General features: G+C 47.2%; 1 protein-coding gene across 1 annotated transcript in view; it reads right to left on the bottom strand.

Moving 5' to 3' along the window:
* Positions 1 to 447: 447 nt before the first annotated feature.
* Positions 448 to 25,680, bottom strand: part of SMAD3 (SMAD family member 3) — a 58,529-nt gene continuing 33,296 nt past the window's right edge. The window contains exons 2-9 of the mRNA XM_081839159.1: positions 11,991 to 12,184; positions 11,668 to 11,802; positions 10,553 to 10,627; positions 7,703 to 7,753; positions 6,500 to 6,712; positions 5,361 to 5,498; positions 3,207 to 3,351; positions 448 to 589 (exon numbers count right to left, since the gene is read on the bottom strand). Of these exons, the coding sequence (XP_081695285.1) occupies positions 466 to 589; positions 3,207 to 3,351; positions 5,361 to 5,498; positions 6,500 to 6,712; positions 7,703 to 7,753; positions 10,553 to 10,627; positions 11,668 to 11,802; positions 11,991 to 12,184 (1,075 nt within the window). The 3' untranslated portion in view covers positions 448 to 465. The remainder of the gene's footprint in view (positions 590 to 3,206; positions 3,352 to 5,360; positions 5,499 to 6,499; positions 6,713 to 7,702; positions 7,754 to 10,552; positions 10,628 to 11,667; positions 11,803 to 11,990; positions 12,185 to 25,680) is intronic.

The following is a 25,680-nucleotide window of genomic DNA, read 5'->3' as shown; positions in this document are numbered from 1 at the left end:
GAGAACTGCTGACAAGGGCATCTGTGGACATCCAACGTGAGCTGCAGAACCTCTGCAAGGGAAGTTGCAAGTCTTGCTACACTTCACTGGAACTCACACTTGGCAGCGTGTGTCAAAACATCTTCTACCATAGTCCAAAATTTCTCTACGACTGAAGTGCCAACTGTCTGGGCAAGGTCCACGAGGCACTGCAATAGCAAAACCTCTGTTCGTTCAAGCAGCGCCAGAGCAAAATCTTTCACTGAGAGGAAGGAGCCATCACTACGTGGCATCGGGCCTCAAGAGACTGTCGGCCACAATGTCACTGGCGAACCCTAAATGCTCGTTTTCAATGCGATCCGTAAGTTTTCTTTTTAAAAAACAAAGAGAGGTAAATTCTCAGGTGAGGGACTGACTTAGGTTGCCCTTTGCCAGGAGTTAAAACAGATTCCGCTTGCAAGTCTAGGCTTCTGCTTCCAGGCTCCTTTAAGACACGCTGGAACAGCGGATGCTGGGGGAGCCCATCTGGGTCAGGACCTTGTCTAGCCACTGTAAGGGGCCGTTCAGATGAAGCTCGATCCAGCAGGGAGTGCTTGTGACCGTCTGCCGCCTAGAAACGAGGAGAAGGAAGAATGAGAATCAGGGCTATGTGCTCCCCACACTAAAAATCGCAAGAGAAGGTATCAAAGTTCTGTGCCAGGAATTCTGCAACCAGCACAGATTGTGTCAGTTCCATAGCTGCATATTTTAAAGTGTGCACCCCCTTGTTTGGCTTCTACTAATCAATGGGGGGAGGGGAGGCAGCCCTGCACAGCCCCCAGAACTTGTGTGGCCTTTCAACAGCTGGGCAGCCCCCCTTTCTGCAATCTAAGGGAGGGAGACAGAAACAGGAGGTTTATTTGAGACATGGGGGGCAGGAGGGCAGGCAATGTTTCACTGGGTGGGTCTTCAACTGTGCAGACTTGACAAAGAGCTACACGAAGGTTTTAGCTGCCCCTCTGCTCACACACATGTAAGCCCCTGTCCACAGCCTTGAGGACTGGAAGCTTATATTTAAAAACAAAATAAAAAGGAAAGGGGTTTCTCGGGATGCCAATTTGTGTGCCAGAGTCCAAAGATTGAACACTGTAGAGCTGTAAACCCTCCCAGGAAGCTTTGCAGGTGTTAAGAAGCACCTCCCCTGTCTCTGCAAGCACAACCCACAACCTATTTTGGCTACCCTGTAATTGTCAAAGAGAATCACCACACCCATTCCCAAGCCACTGACTTAGAGAGGGGGTGGGGACAGAATGGGAAGCTCATTCTGTGCAGCTACATGGCTCCCTAAAGCACATCTTTTGTACAAATCAAAAGCCTGAAGAGCAAAAACAGCAAAGGCGAGTGATTTGGGAAGCGGGGGTAGCTTTGCGCTGGGACAGAGACCCAACTAGACGCAGCAACCCTGGCGATGCCAAAGTTAACTCACTGGAGGACAGCGGCCATATTGCACCAAGAGCAAAAGGCACTCTGGACTGGAGCACCATCCCCGAATGAGAGCCAGTCCCTCCCCACCCAATGCAACCCACTCATCTGGATCTCATTAAGAGCCCTGGCCCTCGGCCAAGACGAAACACAGTCGGCAAGCGGGGAGGGAGGGAGGGAGCAAGCTGGTTTCAAAACAAAATAGACTCCAGACATCTGGAGAAGTTGAAGGGGGTAACCCGAGAGGCCTCGGCTCTGGGCTTCATCTCCAGTCACTTGCAAGGAGGAGGAGGAGGAGGAGGTCTGCAAAGGCGCAGCTGCAAGGAGACTTTGATGGGGAGCCCTCTCTTGAAGAAGACCAAGGAACAGGGACCCAGAATGCCCTTTAAGAATCTTCCTGGCTTTGATCCTGTCTGCACAGCACCTTCAACCAAGCAAAAATTAGGCTGTGTTCAATCTCCCCCCTCTCTTTCCCCCCAGAGTTACCAGCAAGGGGGTGCACAAGCAGTAGCCATTAGCCATGATGGCCACGCTCTGCTCCATGGTCGGAGGCAGCAGTGCTTCTGAGTCTTTGCTGCTGGAAATCGCAGGAGGGGAGAGGACTCTTGTGCTCAGATCCTGCTTGTGAGTTCCCACAGGAACCTGGCTGGCCACTTTGAGAACAGGATGCTGGGCTGGATGGACCACTGGTCTGATCCAGCAAGGCTCTTAGGTTCTTAACTGAAAACACTCTCGCCTCTCACATGGTGCAAAATGGTTGCTTACTTAGAAATAATTCCTAGAATTGTGGAGTTGGAAGGGACCCTGAGCATCATGTAGTCCAATCCCCTGCAATGCAGGAATATGCAGTTGTCCCCTATGCATAGCTGTCAACTTTTCCCTTTTCTTGTGAGGAATCCTTTTCGGAATAAGGGAATCTCCCTTAAAAAAAGGAAAACATTGACAGCTATGCCCCTATGGGGATCAAACCTGCAACCTTAGGGCTATCAGCACCACACTCTTATTAACATCTCCAATCTCAGAATAGATTCCTTCCATCTCCAAGTCCCCTAGACTCCAACTATAAACATGCAGAGCAGGGGTGATCGATGCAATGCCCTCCGGAAGTCACTGGACTCCAGTTCCCATCAGCCTCAGCAAGCATGGCCAGTGGTCAGGGAGGATGGGAGTTGTAGTCTAACACTACCTGGAGGGTCACAAGTTAGTTACCTACCTGCCCCGCCCCCAATACAATGGATTAAAAAGAAGAGAGAGAAGACAGTCCCCACGCGAGACGGATTGAGCAGCTAAAGCAGAAGGGGCCCTGACACTCCATCACCACCAGGGCCCCAACCTGGAGAATTCAGCCATCCTTGCCTTATCCACAATGGAGAAGCTTGCAGGATTTCCTGCACTGATGCCCCTCCCTCCCACAGCTCCCCTTTCTCAAGGGCATGTAAGCTGAGTCAGGCCCCACAAAAAGTGAGATTTGGACAGTTCCCCCCTCTTTTCTATCCACCCCAGTACCACATACAGAGCTGCCTTGTTTTGACAGCACAACAGGACTTTGGGGCCTGCCTGTCTTAATGGATCTTGCGTTATCTTGCTGCTGGTTTTGCTTGCTAGTTTTGCTTTTAGAGTGCCCCCCCATTTTTAGATTTGACTTTTGTTTTGTACAGTTGCCAGTCTCCTGCAAGCTGCCTTGTGTACTTTTGCAGAAAGGTAGGGAATGGATTCATTAACAACAACAACAAGAACAACAACAAGAACAACAACGAGGACCTGACCTGTATTCGGCCCCCCAGCCCTTGACAAAGCTCATTCGGATCGTGCACATTCTCGTCAGCTGGTAGACGGCTTCAAAGCCCTGGTTCACAGACTGGGCCAGAAGGGCAGCAAATTCCTGGTTGTTAAAAATCTTCAAGTTACAACCTGTTGAAGACAAGATCAGGGCAAATGTCAATGTGAAATGCGGAGACACATGGAAAGATTTTATTTTCTGAATGAGAAGTGACCACACACTCCTCCACAAGCCAGAACTTTGTAAGAAAGGCAGCAAGGGCAGTGAACACAATGGCAGGCACCATCTTGCAGACACCTGCCTCAAACCCCTTGCAAGGTCAGGAAGATGAGCCCTCTGATCGAAAGAGGAGACGGGGTAGGGAGGCGATAACCCTGAAAATGCCAGCCATAACCTTGTAATGTTTAATAATAATGCAACGAGCTCATCCTCTTCTCCACTCCCCCCCCCCAAACCCCAACCCTGCCATTCTAACAGGAGAGGAAGAGTGTTTGAAGATTCAGGGCAGATACATAGTCTTCACACAGAACATAGTTAAATTATGGAACTTGCTCCCATCGGAGGTAGTGAAAGCCACCCACTTGGATGGCTTTCAAAGAGGATTTGGCAAATTGCTGGAAGATAATGGCTACTAGCCACAAAGGCTATGCTCCACAGTCAAGAGGCAGCAATGCTTCTGAATACCACCTGCTGGAAACCCCAGGAGGGAAGGAGACAGCTCTCATGCTCAGGTCCTGCTTGTGGGTTTCCTTTGGGGACATGTGGTTGGCTACTGTGAGAACAGGATGCTGGACCAGATGGGCCATTGGCTTGATCCAGCAGGCTCTTTTTTGCATTCTAAGCCTGAAGTCTGCCCGGCCCAGCAGTAAATGATGCTGAAGACTAAGACCCAAGTCCCTCCCCATGGAGGTTAACCTTCACCCACACCCATTGCCAAGTGGAGACTGGGGGTGCCTGGGAGAAGAAGATGCTCTTAGCATCATGGCGGAAGCACCTGCGCTCAGTTCTAGTAGCAAGCTGCACAGTCAGTTCTTAATGCACACAAACAAACACAAAACACTGTTCACTCCCTTCGTCACCCACTCAACGTTCAGAGGAGCTCCTTCCTCCGAAGTCCAAGTTTTTGATGCACGGGCCCAGCTGCGAGCTAAAACTCCCTCTCTTTAAAAAAAGTTTCACAGCTGCTTTGGAGCACAGGGAGGCAGGAAAATAAAAAACTTTTCCCGTCGGCTGTCAAACACATGACAGCGTTGCTGCGCTTCGCTCAGCGCCCCAACCAGATGAACTCCCAAGTCTTGGCAGGCGCAGAGTTGCTGATCTAGGCACAAGCTCAGGCCAACGCCTACAGATATACACACAAGCACAGCCTTCTGATAGTGAGGTCAGAAGGCAAATGAAGGGGAAGCTGCAATCCCTAGGATATATCCTGTCAAGTTTTATCTACAAATTCGACAGTACAGGAGCTTCCCCAAGCTGGTGCCCTCTCAATGTTTGGGACTGCAGCTCCCAGTGATCAAAACACCTAGAAGGCACAAACTTGAGGAAAGCTGTTCCGAAGGACCTTGCCATGAAAGCCCAGTTAAGGAGCAAAATAAGTTCGGTTTGAGGACCTGTGTTCAAGTCCTTTCCCTTGCCATGGACCCAAATGGAAGATTTGCAGAATTAATATCTTTGCATTGCCACAAAAAAGGGAGACTTCTTCCCCAGAAGTGGAATGGGTGACATGGTGGGCTCTGGTGCTGGAGAAGACTTCCCCATCAATGTCGTTTGGACAGCTACCATTGACCCATCCACGGGGGACCCGGAGAACTTGGCTGCGCTTGAAAACTGGTGAAACTTGGTCAATGAAAATTGTTCTGGAGAAATGGATAGAGCTTCCAAAAAATGAGAGCCCTTGGGGCATTGGGTGCTGCACCCCAAATGCTGTAGTTTGGGTAGCATGGACACAGCTCTGCTGAGATGGAGGCATCTTACAGGTAAGGGTTGGCAATTGTCTCACATCCACCAAAAAGAGACCACATCTATTCCTCCCTTGCAGAGTTTCAAAAGTCATGGCAGCTGGTGGATGAGGCCTTCACAGGGACAAAAGAAATAGTGGCAGGCATGCAGCAGCAAAGGAGGAAAGCCACTTGTGAGTTACCTGGTGGGATCTTGCACACAGTGGCTGGATGCCACCCATAGCGCTGGTTGCAGTTAGGAGACTGGACAAAAATGGCACTGTCGCTAAGGCACTCAGCGAACACCTCCCCTCCGATGTAATATAGCCTCACTCCTCTCCCTAGGAAAACACAGGGCAGCAAAGTCAGGGCAAAAGCAGTCAAAAGGCAAGGAAGGACACATTCGGAATTAATGGCTCTCTCTCGCTCTCAAATGGCTTGGAAGCTACCCTGGGGACACCTGCCCCGCCACTGTGGACAGACAAAATGTTGGGCTGGATGAGACACTTAGTGTGTTACCCTGGATGGAATTCAGGTGTTTAAATTTTATCCCTGCCTTCCCCACCCCCCCAATAAGTCACATGGTTGCTCATAATTAATTTTCACGGCCAGCCTCCGAGGTAGCCAAGTGTGGGTGGCCCAGCCAGATGATGATGATGATGATGATAATAATAATGAGTGTTGTTTGTGTTGTACTTTTGTACTGTTTTATTCTTGTTAGCCGCCCTGAGCCCGGCTTCGGCTGGGGAGGGCGGGATATAAATAAAATGTATTATTATTATTATTATTAATAATAATAATAATAATAATTTATTCATCCTGGTTTAAAAACTGGGCTCAGGGCGGCTAACAGCAAAGATAAAACATTGGTTAAAATGTGACTTAAAAACAGCATAAAATACAACATAAAATACAGCATCAATATCAATAAAATTCAAAAATTCAGGAGTCATGGGGGGGGGGAACCCAGTCAGTAGACATCAAATGATCACCGGGGCTAACTGGCCAAGTTGGTCCTTCTAGGGCCAGCAAGGAGACCAGGGAAGAATTTAAATGTGGGGTCCCAGAAAGGGTTTCTTCATAGAAGAGGAAAAAGGGAATAGAGGATCAGACTAATTCAAATTGAAGGCCAGGCAGAACAGCTCTGTCTTACAGGCCCTGAGGAAGGAGATCAAGTCCTGCAGGGCCCTAGTCTTGTGGGACAGAGCATTCCACTAGGCCGGAGCCATCACTGAAAAAGCCCTGGCCCTGGTGGAGGATAGTGTGGCTTCCTGTGGTCCAAACTCTCCACCAAATTCCACCACCAAACTCTCCTCGGATGCAACAAGGCAAGAGACGCTACCGATGTGTCGCCTGGTGAGCTCCACCGCTGCGTTGCGGTTGACGTTCGACAGCAACCCGAGGCAGAAGCGCTCAGAGTTTGAAGGGTCGGTGAAGCCGTCCACCGTCATGGAGGGCTGCGACGCATGGAAAGTTTCCCCAACACGCTGGTTGAGCTCGTAGTAGGAGATGGAACACCAGAAGGCAGGTTCACAGTAAGTGACTGGCTGGAGATCTGCAAGAAAGGAGAGGAGTGAAAATTTGAGAGGAGCAAATATTAATGCTTCATTGGTTTTAAAAACTACACAACACAAAGTAATCAACAGAAAGAAAAGAAAAAAACGTAAACAAACATTTATTCCATAATTAGTGCTTGTTGTAGGTAACAATTTGTAGTTGGTTTCCACATGACCTCTGATCCCCTCATTGTGGTTCCCAAGCTCCTTTCATTAACTACACACTAAGCTTTGTCTCTTCTAGGTTATTTAAATTACATTGATTTTATCGAATTATCTTATTACACGCGGAAAGTCACTCCAAGCCTGCCAATGGATTTACGTTTTTGCAATGTTCTTTGAAATAAACTCTGTACACGTCCCACTCTCTATTAAATTTTTGATCAGTAACTTCTTGAAACTTTGCTGATAATCTGGCCAGTTCCACATAATCTCACATTTTGTTTTGCCAATTTAGTATGGATGGGGTAGCATCTCCTTTCCAACCCTTTGCGATTAAAATTCTAGCTGCTACTGTTGCACACATAAAAATTCTCCCAAATTTATTTGAGATTTCATTGCTCATTATTCCTAGCAGAAAGGCTTCAGGCTTCCTGGGGAATGAACATGTAAACATTTTTTTTAAAGTTCGTTGTAGATTATCTCCCAAAATTCTCTAATTCTTTTGCAGTTCCACCACATGTGGATCATTGTGCCTTCTGCCTCCCCGCATTTCCAACAGGTGTTTGGCCTAGTTCTAAACATTCTGGCCAGTTTAACAGGTGTTAAATACCACCTGTAGAGCATTTTCATGCAATTCTCTGTTAAGTCATAACATGCAGTCAGAAGCTTCTTTCAAATCCAGCCTTAAACTAATTATTAAAACAAACCACCTTTGCAATACATTTCCCTGTTAGGTGCCCCACCCACCGGCTTCATATCACTGCCTAGGCCATCCCCGAAACACCTTTATGTGAATTTCAAAAAAGCCCAAGCGGCACCATCCTTACCCAGATTGTTGTGTGCAGGGGACATTGGATTTGGAGATAAATTTGGAGAACCTGGGTGGGGAGAGAAAGAAGATACAATTATGCTAAGATACTATCTGCCCAAGAAGAAACACGGAATCCTAGTGCTGTAGAGTTGCAAGTAACCTAAAGAGTCATCTAGTCCACCCCCCCCTGTAATGAAGGAATTAAGTTGATACCGCTACTATAGTGCTTTTAAAATAGTGGTGACATTCATATCCACAACAATCGCTTGAAGTTCTTGGGCAAGTCTGAAGAAAAATTCGTGAGGCACTTCTAACTGGGAGTTACCTGGGATCCCACTGCTGCCTCTTCAGCAGGTGGGTGGGTGACACTGCTGGCACAGGGAGAGCAGGGCACCATCCTGCAGCTGAAGGTGGTGCCCACCAGCAGATTATAGGGCAGCCACCGGGTCTGTACTTGCTCCTTCTGCTGCCTAAAGCCTAGTGCAGTGATGGCCAAACTTGGCCCTCCAGCTGTTTGGGGACTACAACTCCCATCATCCCTAGTTAACAGGACCAGTGGTCAGGGATGATGGGAATTGTAGTCCCAAAACAGCTGGAGGGCCAAGTTTGACCATCACTGGCCTAGTGGGCTTCCCATGCCCAAAGAGAAAGCAAGGAGGACTTCTTCTTTCTGTCTGAAATAAGAGAGTGAGATGGGGTATTTGCACCCTGCTCTTCTGCCAAGAAAGGCTTCTCAAGTGGCTTACATACAGCAATCAAAATAAGAGATAGTCGCTATCTGGACAGGCTTGCAATTCAGTTTTTTTAAAATGACACACAAGGAAAAAAGGACAGAGAGGGAAGAGGGACAAATAAAACATCAGACTCGGGCACCAGTTCTTAAACTGTTCTTACAATGACCAGCTGGCACAGCTCAGGGGAAGGAGGTGCCTGAAGGAGCTGGTCTTTGGGCAAAGCTGATGGATTGAACTCTGCATTCCATCTCTCCCCATGACTGAATGGCTGATCCCAGGTGACAGCTAAGTTGCTGTCCAAGACATCTGGAGTCCACCGGGTTGTAAAAGGCTGCACTAGAGGCTCAAGCCTTCACCATATAGCATGGACCAAGACGTGTCCAGAGGAGGGCAACCAAAATGGTCAAAGGCCTGGAAACGATGCCTTATGAGGAACGGCTAAGGGAGCTGGGCATGTTTAGCCTGGAGAAGAGGCGGTTAAGGGGTGATATGATAGCCATGTTCAAATATATAAAAGGATGTCACATAGAGGAGGGAGAAAGGTTGTTTTCTGCTGCTCCAGAGAAGCGGACACGGAGCAATGGTTCCAAGATTCCACCTAAACATTAGGAAGAACTTCCTGACAGTAAGAGCTGTTCGACAGTGGAATTTGCTGCCAAGGAGTGTGGTGGAGTCTCCTTCTTTGGAGGTCTTTAAGCAGAGGCTTGACAACCATATGTCAGGAGTGCTCTGATGGTGTTTCCTGCTTGGCAGGGGGTTGGACTCGATGGCCCTTGTGGTCTCTTCCAACTCTATGATTCTATGATTCTAAGACACCTGCTGCATGTCAGTTCCATGAGCACATGCCACTGATGCCTGAGCCATTCTTTGCGTCCCCTCTACCTTTGTATTTTGCATGGAAAACATCTGCTTAGGAATCAAAGACACAGATTTTAAAAACTGTATGTTTTCCCACGCGGACAGGGCACTCCGATGGTACATTCAAAGCCAAAGCCAATTCAAATAATTATGGCCCTGAAGGCATGCCCCGTATAGCGTTTCAGACAGACGCCGACCACACGGCCAATAATTGCACACACCAATGGTGTTGTACCAAAGAGGGTTGAGCGTGAGGCCTACCAGCAATCCCACACCGGCCTCCTCCCACCTGTGTGCTTATGGCAAAAGACGATAAATGTGTCACTCGTTCCCCTTTTAGAAACCCACAAGCATTCTTCAGCCCCAGCTATGGCGAGGGAGATGGCAAACAATACGTGGCAGGGGTGTTGGCGTGGATTGTCCCATTCTCTCTTCCCAACTCGCCAGTTCTCCCTTGACCAGCCCTTGTGTTTGCCCCAACTTTTCCCTTCCTCTTCAGCTGTAAATGGAAAGAAGAGCCATATGGAGCCAAGATGGTGTAATGGTCAGAGTGTTGGACTAGCACTTGGGAGACCAGGGTTCAAATCCCCACTCGGCCCATGAAGCTCACTTGGTGTCCTTGAGCCAGTCACTGTTGCTCAGGCTAACCTAACCATGCAAGGTTGTTAGGAGGACAAAATGGAGATGGGGAGGATGCTGTGCCAGCCTGGAGGGGGAGCAGCAATCAGGCCCGGATCAGGCATGATGCTGTCTCCCCAGTGCCCTGATATGGGGCTTCTGCCAGTGGGAGTCCACACCTTTGACAGGCAGAACTGAGAACTGCATGCCAGAGGAGGGATGCCAGCATCACTCCATGGGCATAGGCTGGTGGAGCAGTCCGGGCTGGGCAGAGAGAGATCTCATTCCCTTCTTCCACTACTGCCCTGCCCACCTCTAGGCACAATGAATCAGGGGTTTGAATAACAGCCTAAATAAATAAAGAGAGATGGAAGACTCCAAGCCAGGTGGAGAAGGGGCAGTGGGTGGCATTCAGCTAAGTTTTCCTCCAAGTAAACTCATTTAAATTAACAGACCTAACTTGGACTTCTTAAAATTAATGAACATGACCAAGTAAAATGTGGCTGCATGCTACCCCCATATACAGAGTGCAAGAGACTGGGAAAGAGATCACTTCTAAGGAGTTTTCAAACTCTGGTAGATTATTCTACTAAAATGACAAGAGAGATGAGCACAATTCCATCAAATGCCACATATTAATTTCCAGCATGATGTACCTGCATCCATGCTATGGTTCATCTGATGGTCACTGGTTTCTCCATCCTCACTCAGATAACCAGGAGGGGGTGTTTCTGCAAGTGGGGGCACAGGGCACAGGGGGGGGGGAGAGAAACAGAGCTGTCATAAAAATCAAGCAAAATTCAGGAAATATGAGCACATATTTATAAACAATGCTGCCCTTGTCCAATGTCTCAAAAAGAGCTTTATAATCCATCACCTCCTTAGGGCAAATGCTGCAAGATCGGTAGCTACAGCTTCCCCTTTTACAGACGGGTCAACTGAGGCTTCTCTAAAGTCCAGGACTTACAAGGACCTTATCCTGAGCCCACTCTAGACTCCAGAGTTAATTTTCAGAAGACCTCCTTCCCCATGCTCCTTTATTCACTGGGAATAGAAAATGAGTTAAGACACACAGGCTCTTTCTCTCTCTGCTCGGAAGCAAGAGAAAAGGAGGAAGAAGTTGAAAGCCCTGAGGCGACAACCTTCATTGCTAAAGTTACTTCCATTCAAAATAGGTAGATTGGCGATACATAGAAGCAGAAATGTTAATGTGTTCCGAGTGTCTAAGCCCAGAGGTGGGCAGAAAATAGGCCAGATTGACTGGAAGATCTTGGGGTGATTTGCCGTAGATCAAAGCAAGGATTTCTAATTCCCAGCTGCTTAGCAACATTTACTTATTTAATGACAATAGCGGCAACTGAAAAGGTCTCCCCACCCCCAACAAACCAGGTGGCTGAAAGAGAATACTCAGGCGTTAGAGGGGCACCAGACGTGGATATCTGGTTCTTAGTTCTGGTATTGATCACAAATTCCTCAGAGGCACTCTGGGCTGAATCCAAAGTAACACTGAGTAACACACCCATCGCATAAGCAGAAATCCTTGAGTTGGATACCACCATCTGTTGCTTAATTCACAGCTCACCATTATTTTTGTACCTGGGTCTGGTAGACCTGGGGAGCAGGTGGGTCTAGTCAAAGGAGACAATGCAGATCTCCCAGGCCTTGAGCCTGGTCACCTCTGGTCTTGCCGACAGAGCACCTGAGCTGTAATTCCATCCACCCAACTAAAAGGGTCCGCACACCACTTCTGTTGGGCCAAAGCATACCGTACCTGGAATGTAGTTGCTTTGAGGTTCTATGCCCGCTGGGAAGTTAGTGTTCTCTGGAATGGAGTGGCTATAATCATCCAGTGGTGGAAACTCAGCTGGGATCTCTGTATGCCTCGGAACCAATACTGGAGGTAGCACTGAAGAGGTAAGACAGCCAAGGAGCAAATGTCAGCAAGAAGTCGAACAACAAGGTCAGCAGTATTGGATGCAATTCCTGTACAATGTTGGGTGCAATTCCACCACCTGCTCCGGCTGCCAGTGTCCCAGCCTTCTACACAAACACTAAAACAACAACAACAACAACAACAGAGGCCTGTTATAGTACCTGGTGTCTCCACTCTTTGATAGTGATACGGATTCACACAGACTTCATCCTTCTTCATGTTAAAGGCGTATTCACACATCTCCATGGCTCGCAGTTCATGGTGGCTGTGAAGATCTGGCCACCGCCAGAGCCGGCAATATATAACATGAGGGAGACCCTTTCGGTGGGATACCTGCAGCCGGCCATCCAGCGATCTGAAATGTTGGAAACGAAAAGGCAATATTAGAAGTGGAAAAGGCAGAGGGCTTTGGTTTGAGAGTTCTTCCCTATTGAACAAAAGAATCTTATGGCAATGAGAAGGAAATGAATCCACAGAGACAAGTTGGCTGGTTATTAATGTATTGGCAGAATGGCACTGCATTGTTGCCCATTTTGTTCACCAGCAGGGTGGGAAGAACAGGACAACCAGACGTTTTGATCTTGCTCTCCTGGAAAATCAAGGAATAGGGAATATCCACTGCACCTAGATCCAAGAGATTTAGCATGTACAGCCAAGAAGGGGTAAGCAGGAAGCACATCACCCCAAGAACGAAAGAAGAGGCTATTAAGCTTCTGTATTCTTGCTTGTCACTATTATTTAGGCACTCCTCCCTCTAACTCTCACACGCTTGCACGAATTGAATTTTTAAAGTGTTTCTCCCAACTCTCTGTACAGAACAGATTAACAGTGGGGAGGGCATTTAAAAAACACAAGAGCAAAGGGATGCAAATGTAGCAGTGACAACAACAAAAAAACAACTGCAAGGAACATGCAAAAATTAAGATTACTCTGAGCTGGAAATCTCAGCTCCATTATTTATTTATTTTCCCTGGCATTGTACAGTTAAAGACTAAATTATATAAAGTTTCTTAAATGATAAAAAAGCCATGTTTGAAATGTTGAGGTTATAAAACTCTTCCCTGTAGCAAAATTACAGCTCCTGCAACATGAGACACCTTTTGCAGAAAGCTTCATAATAATTTTTGTTTTTAAAATGCACCGTGTGATTGGAAGTGAACCGCAGAGGATTCCTGGTTTAAAAGCAGAGCAATGTAGAACACTGGCAGAGAATTCCCCCAGGCGAAGAAGCCTCCAAGCATCCCTTCCCTGCGCTCAACAGAGGCTATTCCAAAAGAGGTGGAAACAGAACCATGGCAAACAAGGGTCTTCTAAGGAGGCCAAGCCAAGGAAGCAGGTGAAGGCAAGAAAGGTGGCTTATCTCAGTCATGCCACAATCCGTAAATCTCATTTTTCCAAGCTCCTTCTATTTCCAAACTTAAATTCAATTTCCCCCATTTCCACAACAATTCACATTTTTAAAAAGAAGTTCTCATGAAATCTCACTGGCATTTTAGCGTGAATGTCTCACAATAAACATATTTTTATATGCAGCTTTGACTAATACACACACTTTTTGCAAGCAATTCCCCCCCTAACATAATGCATTTTCAAACATATGTATATGCATTTTTGTACACATTACTTGGCTGGAGAACAGCACTACCAAATTCAGAGAAGTGCAAAGTTTCAAAAGATGGCTGTGTTTCAGTTTGCCTATTGTTTTGAAAAGCACAACATTGGTTCAGCTTTATTCCCCCCCCCCCATGTAATTTATTGAAAATCAAGACAGTATATACAACGTGTTCCAAATCAGCAAAATCAGGCACATGTTTAAATCTGAACTGAACCATATTCTGAATCTCAGAAGCCAGAACAGCAAGAGGGATCGCTGCACAGTGAAAGCAGCAATCCCTCTTGCTGTTCTGGCTTCTGTGATAGCCGCGCAGCCGGCATTCGTTCCATAAGACGCACACACATTTCCTCTTACTTTTTAGGAGGGAAAAAATGAGTCTTATAGAGCAATAAATACGGTAGATCTCTCCCAAATCCTTACTCTCAGCTTTGCTTTACTCTCCCCCCCCCCCCGCCTCCTGAGCCAGGATTAAAATTACAATTGAAGCCATATTCCAAGTGGCTTTAAGAAGTCAGCCATCAAGGTCCAAGCCAGCACAAACACAGTGGCCAACTGCAAGTGGACGCAAGTTCTGCCAACGCCCTACTGTGCCGCTTCCTTACCTACCATTTAAACAGCCTCCCCAGCACACCAGATCCATTTATTTGGGACAAAACCGGTGCCAGCTGGGAAGCTTTCCCACGCCCATGGCTGACTGGCAAGAGCCCTGTTTTCCTACTCAAGCTCCTCCATGAAAGGTTGCAACAGTGGTCAATCCCGTCCAGCATCAGCACTGCCATTTCCTGTGGCAGGAACTTTTTAAAGTTTGCTCTCATAGGCTAAAACCGAACCCAAGCAAACGTCCCAAACATCCTCCGCCCTTCTGAGCTGTGTCTGGGCAAGAAGAGATGGAGGTGGGCAGTGCCGTCTATGACACACAGGGGAAGGTGGAGCCCAACTCAGTTATTCTGGGCTGACCCCCAACCATCATGAACTAGATGAAGGAACATAGCTGGATCTGCATTGAGAGAGAGAGGGAGAAGTGGGGATACACTTTGTGGGCAGGCTGAGGAGTAAGAAGGACCTGGTTTGCCAGAAAGTGCACCCAACCGCTCCAGGGAGGGAATTCCAAGGCGCCCAAGAGCACCACCCATTATCTACACCTGTGCAATCACAGCAGAAGGTTTGTAGCTCAAGAGCAGCATTTCCCAAACTTGGGTTTCCAGCTGTTTTTGGACTACAACGCCCATCATCCTTAGCTAGCAAGACCAGTAGTCAGGGATGATGGGAATTATAGTCCAAAACCAGCTGGAGACCCATGTTTGAGAAACACTGCTCTAGAGCATAAGACAAGCCTGCTGGATCAAGCCAACGGCCCATCTAAGTCCAGCATCCTGTTCTCACTGTGGACAACTAGATGCCTGTAGGAAACCAGCAAGCAGGATTCAAGCACAAGAGCCCTCTTCCCCTCCTGTGGTTTCCAGCAACTGGTGTTCAGAAGCAGTGCTGCCTCCAACTGTGGCAAGAGTACAGCTATCCTGGCTAGTAGCCATCGATAGCCCTCTCCTCCATGAATTTGTCTAGTCCTCCTTGTTTAGGTGGAAGATGGTAGAGCATCTGCCTTGCTTGCAGAAGGCCCCAGGGTCCCATCCCTGGCAACATCTCAAGATAGGGCTTTGAAAGTCTCTTTTCGCAAAAATCCTGGAGGGCTGCTGCCAGTCAGGGCAGACAATATTGAGTTAGCCGACTCAGCACAAGGCAAACCAACATGTGGCTACATCATATATATTTTTAAAAGGTTCCATTGCCCCTTCCTCCTTTCATCTTCCAGGTTGTTGCAGTGAGTGTGGTTGGTGATTCAATTTCAGCATGGCAAAGACCAATCTATGCAAATTGAGAGAGAAGACCTCTCATCTCAAAAGCACTTTGGTGAGTAAGCTAATAATCCTCATTCCAGATCCACTGGAGTCGCAAGTCTCATACTGCTAAATTAAACACTCCTTTGAAAAAGAAGCAGCGATTCCAGGCATACCAATTCATTCACGTCTCAGCGCCCTACGTGATCCAGCAGGGAGTTTCATCAGAACAGGAAGAGAGCAGAATGTCAAGGAAATTCTCTGGCGTGCTGAAGAAGGAATTGCTTAATGCAGCCTTTGTCAACCTGGTGCACATCCGCTTCAGCCAGTATGGCTGTGCTCCTATCAGCTCCCAAAAGCAGATGACTTATGCTGGTTAGGGCTGATGGGAGTTGCAGTCCAACACATATGGAGGGAGGGCACCAGGTTGGCAAAAGCTGGCTTAAAATAAAGACAGTCAACTCTGGTCCAAGGTGGTCACCAGGAGACAGAGCACAACACTTGAATTTGCACATTGTCAAAGTACTGTTGCCTATTTGGGGAAGGGCCTTGGCTCAGTGGCAGAACACCTGCTTGGCATGCAAAAGGTCCCAGAGTTCAATCCTGGCACCTCCAAGGTAGGGCTGGGAGAGACCGCAGCCTGAAAGACTGGAGAGTGCCTGCCAGTCAGTGTAGATAATTAGGAACAGAGGGAGCTGCCTTGTACAGAGTCAGCCTGTTGGTCTAGATAGCCTAGTATTGTCTACACTGGCTTGCAGAAGCTCTCCAAGGCAGGGGACATTCTCAGCCCTACTTGGGAGATGCTGAAGATTGAGCCTGGGACCTTCTGCATGCAAGGCAAATGCTCTACCATTGAGCTATGACCCTACGCCATAGCTAGGCCAATGCAGACCTAGACTGACCAATGGTCTGACTTGGAATAAGGTCAATGGATACCATCATAGGGAAGCAAGTGCAGGCAAAGTTCTCTTCGGTATGAGTTATTCCTCTTACAGAGTTCTTATGAGTCTGTTAACAGACCCATCCCTGCAGACTCAGAGACACAGAGGTGGTTTAAAAAGCCATGAGGTTTTCATATTTTTAAGTTCTTCTGCATCTGATGAATAATCCAGACCTGTACTTTCTTCCTGAGGCAGTTTTATGACTGGATTGGCCCATTTTTGCCAAATACTAAATAATATATTCCACCCACCCCCCGCTGCCAATTACAGAAGCATTCCCAGGACTGGAGAAAATCTGCCATCTAGTCATGAAAACCAGTTTGCCAGCCCCCTCACATCAGACTCTGCTTTAGAAGGGCAGATGAGAGGGAGGGATGGGGGGGGGGAGGAAGGATGCCTGCACACACAGAAGAGACCAAAGGGGATCCTCTTGTTGCTCGCTATCCAACTGGCCTTGTGGCTTGGGGACCGAGGGTGGGGAGAAAGCGAGAGAATAGAGGTGACCCTCCAAGCCCTCTTAGTCCCAGGGCCCGCCAGCTGCAGTCTACATCATTCTAGCTGCTCACCTCTGACCTCAGGGCAACCAGGCAAGGAAGCCAGGATTTTTTCAGGCCACTGATACACTTCTGGTTCTGGTATTTGTGGCGTGTGTGAGAAGGCAAGAGAGTGACTTTCGGGGGCCGGCCTATGGGGTTGTATTTTGTACACCCAAAACCATGCACTTCCCCCAAAGGGGTTCAGTGGTGTTTGATACACCACTCCTGCCCCCTCCCCCCAAAAAGCAGTTCAACCAGGGCTATTTAGAATCACATGCATGTGGATAACACACACACAGAACAAAGACTTGTAACAGGGCCTTCACAGCGGTGGCCCCACAACTATAGAATCTGAGTGCTAAGGAACACAAGACGCTATCGTATAGCATCTGTCCATCTGGCTTGGTATTACATGACTGGCAGCAGCTCTCCAGGGTTTCAAAGTAGAGTTTTCTCTAGACCTGCCCAGGACTGAACCTAGGACCTTTACGCAGCATGCAAAGCAGGTGTTATAACACTGTGCTATGGATGCTCCTGGCTCATCCAGTTCAGTATTGTCTCTAAAGTGCTTTGCACCCACCTGGAAATGCCATTGGGGATTGAACCTGGGACCTTCTCCATACAAAGCCGGTGCTACTGCCACTGAGGTATGGCCCTTCCCCATGGCTAGGCAGGCAGGCCCCATCCACTGCACTTTTAAGTGGGCCTTAAGACATAGGCCTTCCCTGAGGCCTTTGCCGCTTGAAATAAGGCTATAAAGCCAGGGCTCTGCTGCCAGGGTCTGGAAGAGTTCTATTGTCGCCAGTGCTTTAATTTACTTCTGCTCCGGTGGTCAGCCTCTTAGTGTTATGGAACAGACATTCCAAACAGTTTTGCGTTGTATTTGAACTCCGGTGCCGATTGCATTTTGCGTGGTGAGCTGCTTTGTGGAGCACGGTTCTCCAAAAAAGCTGCAAATCTTTCAAATAATAAATGAGGCATGGGGGAAGCGCATGTCACATTCCCTGTCTCTCCCCACGACAAAACTGGGACTTCTTGTGACCTGGAACCAACTCCCCTTCTGGGTGTCCGGCCCTCCAGTTCTCGCTGACCTTGTTCAAAGCTGCTAATGAGCAAGCGAAGGGTGAATCATTTCCTCTCATCCTCCGCACGCTGCGTCCCTGGAGAGGCTCTCAAAGACTCCCCTTCCCCACGTTGAGGGGTGGGGTCCGATGCACCTGACAACAACAAGACTTTCCCTTCTTGTCCTTACCGAAACACCCTCAGAGTTTCCACAAGAAGGGGGGTGTGCATAAAATGTTCATGCCTCTTGAGGGGGACGTGACTGACACGGCTTTCTCGGAGGAAAGGAAAGGTGAAAAGGGCAGCGGAGAGACAACAGAGTCGAGTTTATTGCTCTCCAACTTCCTTAATTATGAGTCACCATCGGCAGAGAAAGAAAACCCAGTTCCATAAACAGATAGAGAACGCAAATATAAAAAAGTGCGGGGAGAGGATGGAGGACCTGATAAGGCGCTTTTGAAAGTTACTGCGTTACGCAACGCAGGGTTATCAAAGATTACTTGCTGACATCTGCAGCCTCTCTCATTTTCCCAGAGATGCAGAAAAGACAAAATCTCATTTGCAACCCTGCTCATCTGAAAACCAGCACAAAAGCTATCAAGCCATGGGTGCTTCCTCTCAAACAGAAGTCACAGAAGCGGCCAAGAGGATTTTGACATCTCGAGGTGGGAAAGACAAAAGGCATCCGGCCTCTTCCACACAAGCCTGGTCCTGATGACATGGAACAGGAATGCTGTTCCTGGGTTTAATGTATTCATATTTTCATAAATGTGGGAAATCCAACAAGATCTTGCAGTATGGAATGCTCCTTTTTTAGTTTTCCAGGCAGCCATACCTTCTTTCAGGACACTCTACAGTGGTACCTCAGGTTAAGTACTTAATTTGTTCCGGAGGTCCGTTCTTAACCTGAAACTGTTCTTAACCTGAAGCACCACTTTAGCTAATGGGGCCTCCCGCTGCCACTACCACACGATTTCTGTTCTCATCCTGAAGCAAAGTTCTTAACCCGAGGTACTATTTCTGGTTTAGCGGAGTCTGTAACCTGAAGCGTATGTAACCTGAGGTACCACTGTATTCCAGCCCCTTCCCAGTTTTATCTGGGGCTGATGGGTGCTGTAGTCCCAAACATCTGGAAGACATCAGGTTGCCTAAGACTACTCTGCGTCATATTCACTCATAATGTTACTAGGGGTGGGGTGAGCAGATGATGATTACTAGTAAAAAGGAAAGAAAGATGATTTTGCTGTTTATTGGTTATATGTTTTTGTTGCTGAAAATTCTGCTGCTCTTTATGGGTTTACTGTATGGTTTTCATTATAACATGCTGTTCTTTCTCAATTTTACGTTATACTTTATGTCCTTAAAAGTTTTGCAAGTTGCCTGCAGTTCCTAATGTGGCAAGCAATTATTGGTATAAAATACCACCCAGAGACAAGCAGTTACTTTCAACACTAGGTGTGCTGGTCAGCTAAAAAAAACTAACCCTCAAGCAAAGTTTTCACAACTGCATATTGGCACATCCAAATGACATCACAGTGAGAGAGATGTGAGGAAAGAGAGAGGCAGCCAGGACTGAGCTCATCATGCTTGGTTTTCTTGCAAATATCACCATTAATAAAAACAGGGGAAAACAAGATAAATGGGGGGGGGGGGAGAGAAAGAGGGAACATTATCTTGGCAGAGAAGCTGGTGCCACAAGCAAACTGGTGGGACAGCTGCTCAACAGAAGACACAGAAACCAGAGAAAAACACTTGCCGGCTAGCTGGGGCTCATGGGAGTCATGGTCCAAAACATTTGGAGGGCACCAGGTTGGGGAAGGTTGACTCAAGTCTCCCATGAAAAGTCCCAATCATCCACCCACTGCTTTGCTACAAATACCTGAGGACTCCTTGAACAGAAGGAAGGGGAGAGGAAGAGATGCAGATTGGCTGGTAAGTATTACCATTTTTGCAAGTAGCTCCCTTCTCATTCTTTGACTCTTCCACCATGGACTTTTCACTGGTAACCAGTAAATCAAAGAATCACACACAAAAGTATTCATCCATCCAACCAATCAGCCTACCATTCATCCAACCATTAGCTTTTGTGGAAGGTCACCACTCCAACTGAACAGAGAGAATGCACCCTAAATTTAGCTTAAGTTGCATGACTCAGGAGCCTCCAGGGCTGCCTTTCTTATATGAACCTACTCAGGCCCCAAGATCAGCATCAGAGACTTATTCTATTCTGTGTGACTTATCCTAGAGCAGGAATTGCTCTCCCCCAGGGAAGCTTGTCTGGTTCAGACTCTCACCTTTTCAGTGCCAGGCAAAATGGATTTATTTTCCCAGGCATATGGACAACAATAACAGCCTGACTTTTACTGGCTGTGCTTTGGTGTTCATTTCATCTTGATGGAGGAAAGACATATATATTTTCCACTGTGCACAAGCAACTTGGTGTACACTGCATTGCTTTAAATGAGTAAATTTGCCATATACTGTGTTGTTTGAATTTCAAACTTTGCAAGTCACTTCAAGAGAGGACCAATACTGGTTTTCCACTTGCAGGAATTTATAATTGGGAAGGAGGAATTACATAAGGCAGCCTTTAAAAAATGCCATTCCCCCACTTGCAATTCCCAGGAGGTACAATTCATTCTGTCGCCCCTGGTCTCCACCACTTTATTTCCGCCTCCTTTCCCTGTATGCATAGGCCAGAAAAGCATGTTTGCTTTTAAAATCTTCAGAAATAAAAACAAAAGAGTGGCCACGTGGACCTACATCACTGGATTACTGTATGTGTGATGGCTTTAACCAACTGAGCTGCGGCTGAATGGATGAACCAACTCAATTGAGAAGCCCTGCATTTATGAGACAACATCAAGCAAGAAAGCAAAGGGTATCCTTTGGCAATTGATGTGCAATGGCTCATTCACACATGCAGCTCGTTGCCTGACATCAAGCAACACAAACCTGTGTGAAGCAAGACATAGATTTCGACCACTTCAGAAGATGAAGACAGGGCTTCTATTCATTGCTGCTGGTCTGAGAGCAGGATGTGCTTTTCTGCAGGGCTCCCAAATGTGTGGCAAGATGAAAGTGACCTGCACAAATGTTGCTTAGGGGGTGGAGATGGAATGAAGACAGACACAGAGCTCTTCTTCCAAACCCCACATTTGCCTGTGACTAAGGACTTTGCTTTGCACACCCACTCGGCCCTCTGAAAGACACCCACATGCCCCTCGGCAAAATCAGCTAGCTCACTCAAAAATGCACATATGGGACACCAAATCACGCCCCCTCACCACAGCAGTAAGCCTGTTTACTAAGAAAGCCCGCACCCCCAAACGTCTGCTTCGTGAGGGGCGGAAAAACACCTTCCAACTAGTCTTTTTTTCCTCTTTTTTTTCAATCACAAACCCAAAACAACACATTATGTTCCAGAAAGGGCCCGAAGCTCTTGCTGTTATTTTCTTTATTCCAGTTCCCAGTTCCTCCCATTTACAAACCCTTCTGTTCTTGATTCTGCACTTTAGCTTGTCTCAAGCTCATGAAATGTTTTACACCGTATTCAAGCTGCATTCAGTTAACCAGCCGCTGAGCCTGTGCAGAGATCAGGCAACACACGTCCCTCCCAATGTGCAAAGAAATGGACGTGGTTTCAATTTAGAATTGGTGCTGCCTATATAAAACAGCCTGGACAAACTAAGCCCCTGTAAATCTTCCAGCTCTCAAGAAAGTAAGCCTTGAGAGTGCAAAGAGGCATCATTATAAAGGCAGTATAACAAGTTCACAAAAAGGGATGGGCCTGCTAGCCTACATAATAGTTACATGGCAGTGCGGTGTAGTGGTTAAAGGTGCTGTACTAGGGCCTGGGAAACCAGGTTTCAGATTCCAGCTCAGCTATGAAGCTCACTAGGTGGCCAGTCACTGTCGCTTAGCCTAGCCTGCTTCACAGGGTTCTTGAGAGGATGAAATGGTGAAAGGGAGAACAATATTATGGCCATCTATTGAGCTCCTTGGAGGAAAGCCAAGGTATAAATGCGAGCCATCCAAACAACAAAGTTAATTTTATATTGGCTGTCAGGGACTGGCTGGATGAAGAGGAGTGGTGGGAGGCACCACCTGGGGAATCCCCAACGGAAACCTCAGAGGGGGAAGGCTCAGAGCCAGGGGATTGGTGGTGGGACATGGGTTAGAGGTCAAAGGGAGAAGATTGGGAGGAGGCAACAGGGTTTGTTGAGCAGGAGGAGCATAGGACAGGGAGCAGTTCAGACTCCGAGGCTGAAGCAGAGGACGGGATCAAGAAGTTGCTGAAGAACCCAGGGACTCTCCCACTCCTGCTGCGACAAGCTCCCCTCCCCAGGGGGCAAAACCTGCTGGGAAGGGTTGCTAAGTTGTATGCCATTTCACTGAATAAAGAGTTAACTTCACTGACAGCAGAGCCCCAAGTCTTTCGTGCTGACCTGCATCTGACTCCAGTTTCATTAAATCCGGGATGGGGTGGGGTGGGGTGGGGTGGGGGGATCTGGGATCTGGAAATGCAACATGAATAAAGACAAGATAAGGTTTTGACAACATCAGCTATGGATGGCTCCGCACAAGATAAAACATGCCCAAAAGCGGCAGATGCAGACAGATCCTACTCCTTGAACAAGGTAACTTGAAATGGATCGCTTTCCGTCTCCACCAGCACACAGCATTTCACACTCACTGGTATTGCAGTCTGTCTTAAGACACAGATTGTTCTGTTCCATCCCAAGCAGACTTTTGGGACCGGATTTCATTTCTGAGACTTCCATTTCAAAACTAAACTCAGTTACTGGATGCAAACTAAAAAGAGGCAGCTACCTGCAGAAAGGTACAGCTTCATTGCAAATTGCCCAAATCAGCATATACCTCCCTCTGGATCTAAAGCAGCGCTCACCAATCTGCTGCCCTCCGGATTTTTGGGACTACAGCTCTCTTCTGCGCCAGCTACCTGATCGGGGCTGACAGGGAGTTGCAGTCCAAAATATATGGTCTAAATAATAAATTGTGAATTGGCTTAACAGTATCTCTCAATATTGGCTGGACAGACTTTTTCTGAACACAGTACAGTTATCTTTTTATTTACATTAGAGTTGGTCACTGTAAAATGTTGCATCGCCACTGCAGCAGCAGCTCAGACAACAGCAAAAATTATTGAATGACACAGAAAGAAAAAGACAAGACTCGTTACAAAACTAATGCAAAGTGTTTTCCCAGCCTTACAGTACCTGTAAAAACAATAATTGAAGACAAATGCTGTGGGGAGGGGGAAATATTTTAACAACTTTTTTCAGGTTAGGTGTTGTTAATCTGAAGTGTTTGGTTTTTTAAAGTTTTAGTACTATTCTTATCTTTAGATTGAATGTGCATTTGTCCAGAAAAACAGCCCCAAAATACTTTACATTTTTAAAAAGGCATGGTTGCAACTCATGCAAGACATCTCAGTTCATTCTTCACATTTGCCAAATATCTACTTCCAGAATAACACACAACCTCCCCAGGAAACTTTTTTCAAGGCCAACAGCATCTCTCCAAGATCTTTTGCATCTCTGCTGCCTATTTACTGGAGTTGTCAAGGACTGCAGTTGAACCCAGAAACTTACAGGGGCAAAGCCCAGGCACTGCCACCACCCAGCTCATTTCCATGGACCTTCACATGCCATTACTTTTCCATAGGCTGCAAAGCACCATAAAAATAATGATGATTTAAAAAAGAAATCTTTTCTTTAATGGCACTAATTTAAAACCCTTTAAAATGGTTAATGGGGGCCCAGTTCAAACATTATTTTGTTTGAGAACAGCAAAATAGTACAGTATTGTATCATCTTAACTATAGCAGAATGGGCTTTTAAGTCTTCTTTTTTCCAGCAACTGCCAGGGACAATTTTATTGGTCAACAGAGGCCCAACGGAAGACGCATTCGATGTTTAAAGAGATTTCCAGAGCTCCAGATCTGAGGTGAGTTTTGCAAAAGGCTGAAGAACAAAGTGCCCGTTGTGACGAGGTCTTCGAATCAGCAACGGCTGCTCAACCACCAATCATATTTGCACCAAAAATAAAATGTTTTGAGAAATGTTAGACTTCAAGCCAGTTTGTCCCTTCTATTAATGGCACATTACTCTCCACAGAGGCAGGACATTTTTGCTGCTTAGGGAATTTTGCTGGAGACAAAGACCAAGCCATTAAATGGAAAGCCTAAAGGCCAAGGTTTTCATTTTCCACTTTCCCTGCTGTGAATAAATCAATATGATGCAAGTGAGATTAATACAGATCTGAGATTAGCTTCCTTCTTACGAATATCGTTGCTGATAGAATTGCGCAGTGAAAATGGTGGGCAGTTAAGCTCAGAGCAAACTTAGAAAACCACTGCCCGTATTGTGTGAAATGATGCACATGTGGCTAGTGGTCAGTTTGGGCGGGGTTTTTCTTTTTTTAAGAAAAGGCTTAAAATCCATTCTGAAGGAAATCAGCCCTGAGTGCTCACTGGAAGGACAGATCGTGAAGCTGAGGCTCCAATACTTTGGCCACCTCATGAGAAGAGAAGACTCCCTGGAAAAGACCCTGATGTTGGGAAAGATGGAGGGCACAAGGAGAAGGGGACAACAGAGGACGAGATGGTTGGACAGTGTTCTCGAAGCTACCAACATGAGTCTGACCAAACTGCGGGAGGCAGTGGAAGACAGGAGTGCCTGGCGTGCTCTGGTCCATGGGGTCACGAAGAGTCGGACACGACTAAACGACTAAACAACAACAACAAAAAGGCTGTTAAGAGAAATGTGTGGGGATGAGAACTACCTTGTGTTCAGCAGAGGCATTTGGAAGCAGATGAGGGCAAACAATGCAGATAGCATCTTCTGTGCCCTGCTTGGGACCTTCCAGAGGCCTCTGGCTGGAGCCTGCTGGAAACCAGACAGATTCCGCAAAGGCAATTCTTATCAGAAGCCGAGAAGACTTCTTACGCTGCTCCATGGAAGGGGTCAGCATCTAGTCAACCAAGAGATGTAGTTTCCTTCCACCCACTGACTGCCCCATCAGCTGACTGTGTGGATCAAGCTTCCTCTTGAGGCTGAATGAACAGCCACGCAATCTCCACCTCAAGGGCTACAATATCGGGTAATGCTCTCTAGCTGCTGCCTCTGCGGCTCAGGAAACTTCGCTGCGGTTTTCCAAGTGTTGTGCTTACACAGGAGGGCTTGGAAGGAAGTGAGATCACCAGCCCCTTCTACTCGCTCAGCTAAGTAGAAACAGCTGCGCTCAAGACACACAGTTTTGTGTTATTTTTATTCTGCGCAAGCCAGCCCCCGTGAAGCTCCAGCCTTCCCTAACCGGGTGCCCCCTCCCCCCGCCCATTGTTTTGGATTACAACTCCCATCAATCCAAAACATTTGGGGGGCACCCGGTTGGAGAAGGGTGTTCTAGTACAGTTACAAATTGTATTAGAAGTCATATAGACCTACACTGGCTCCCAGTACGTTTCCGAGCACAATTCAAAGTGTTGGTGCTGACCTTTAAAGCCCTAAACGGCCTCAGTCCAGTATATCTGAAGGAGCGTCTCCACCCCCATCGTTCTACCCGGACACTGAGGTCTAGCACCGAGGACCTTCTGGTGGTTCCCTCACTGCGAGAAGCCAAGTTACAGGGAACCAGGCAGAGGGCCTTCTCGGTAGTGGCGCCCTCCCACCAGATGTCAAAGAGAACAACAACTACCAGACTTTTAGAAGACATCTGAAGGCAGCCCTGTTTAGGGAAGCTTTTAATGTTTGATGTATTATAGTATTTTAATATTTTTTGGAAGCCGCCCAGAGTGGCTGGGGAGGCCCAGCCAGATGGGCAGGGTATAAATAATAAAA

The sequence above is a fragment of the Podarcis erhardii genome (genome assembly GCF_964252035.2).
Source record: "Podarcis erhardii genome assembly, chromosome: 14".
Classification (NCBI taxonomy): domain Eukaryota; kingdom Metazoa; phylum Chordata; class Lepidosauria; order Squamata; family Lacertidae; genus Podarcis; species Podarcis erhardii.
This window is presented reverse-complemented; position numbering and strand designations above follow the sequence as displayed.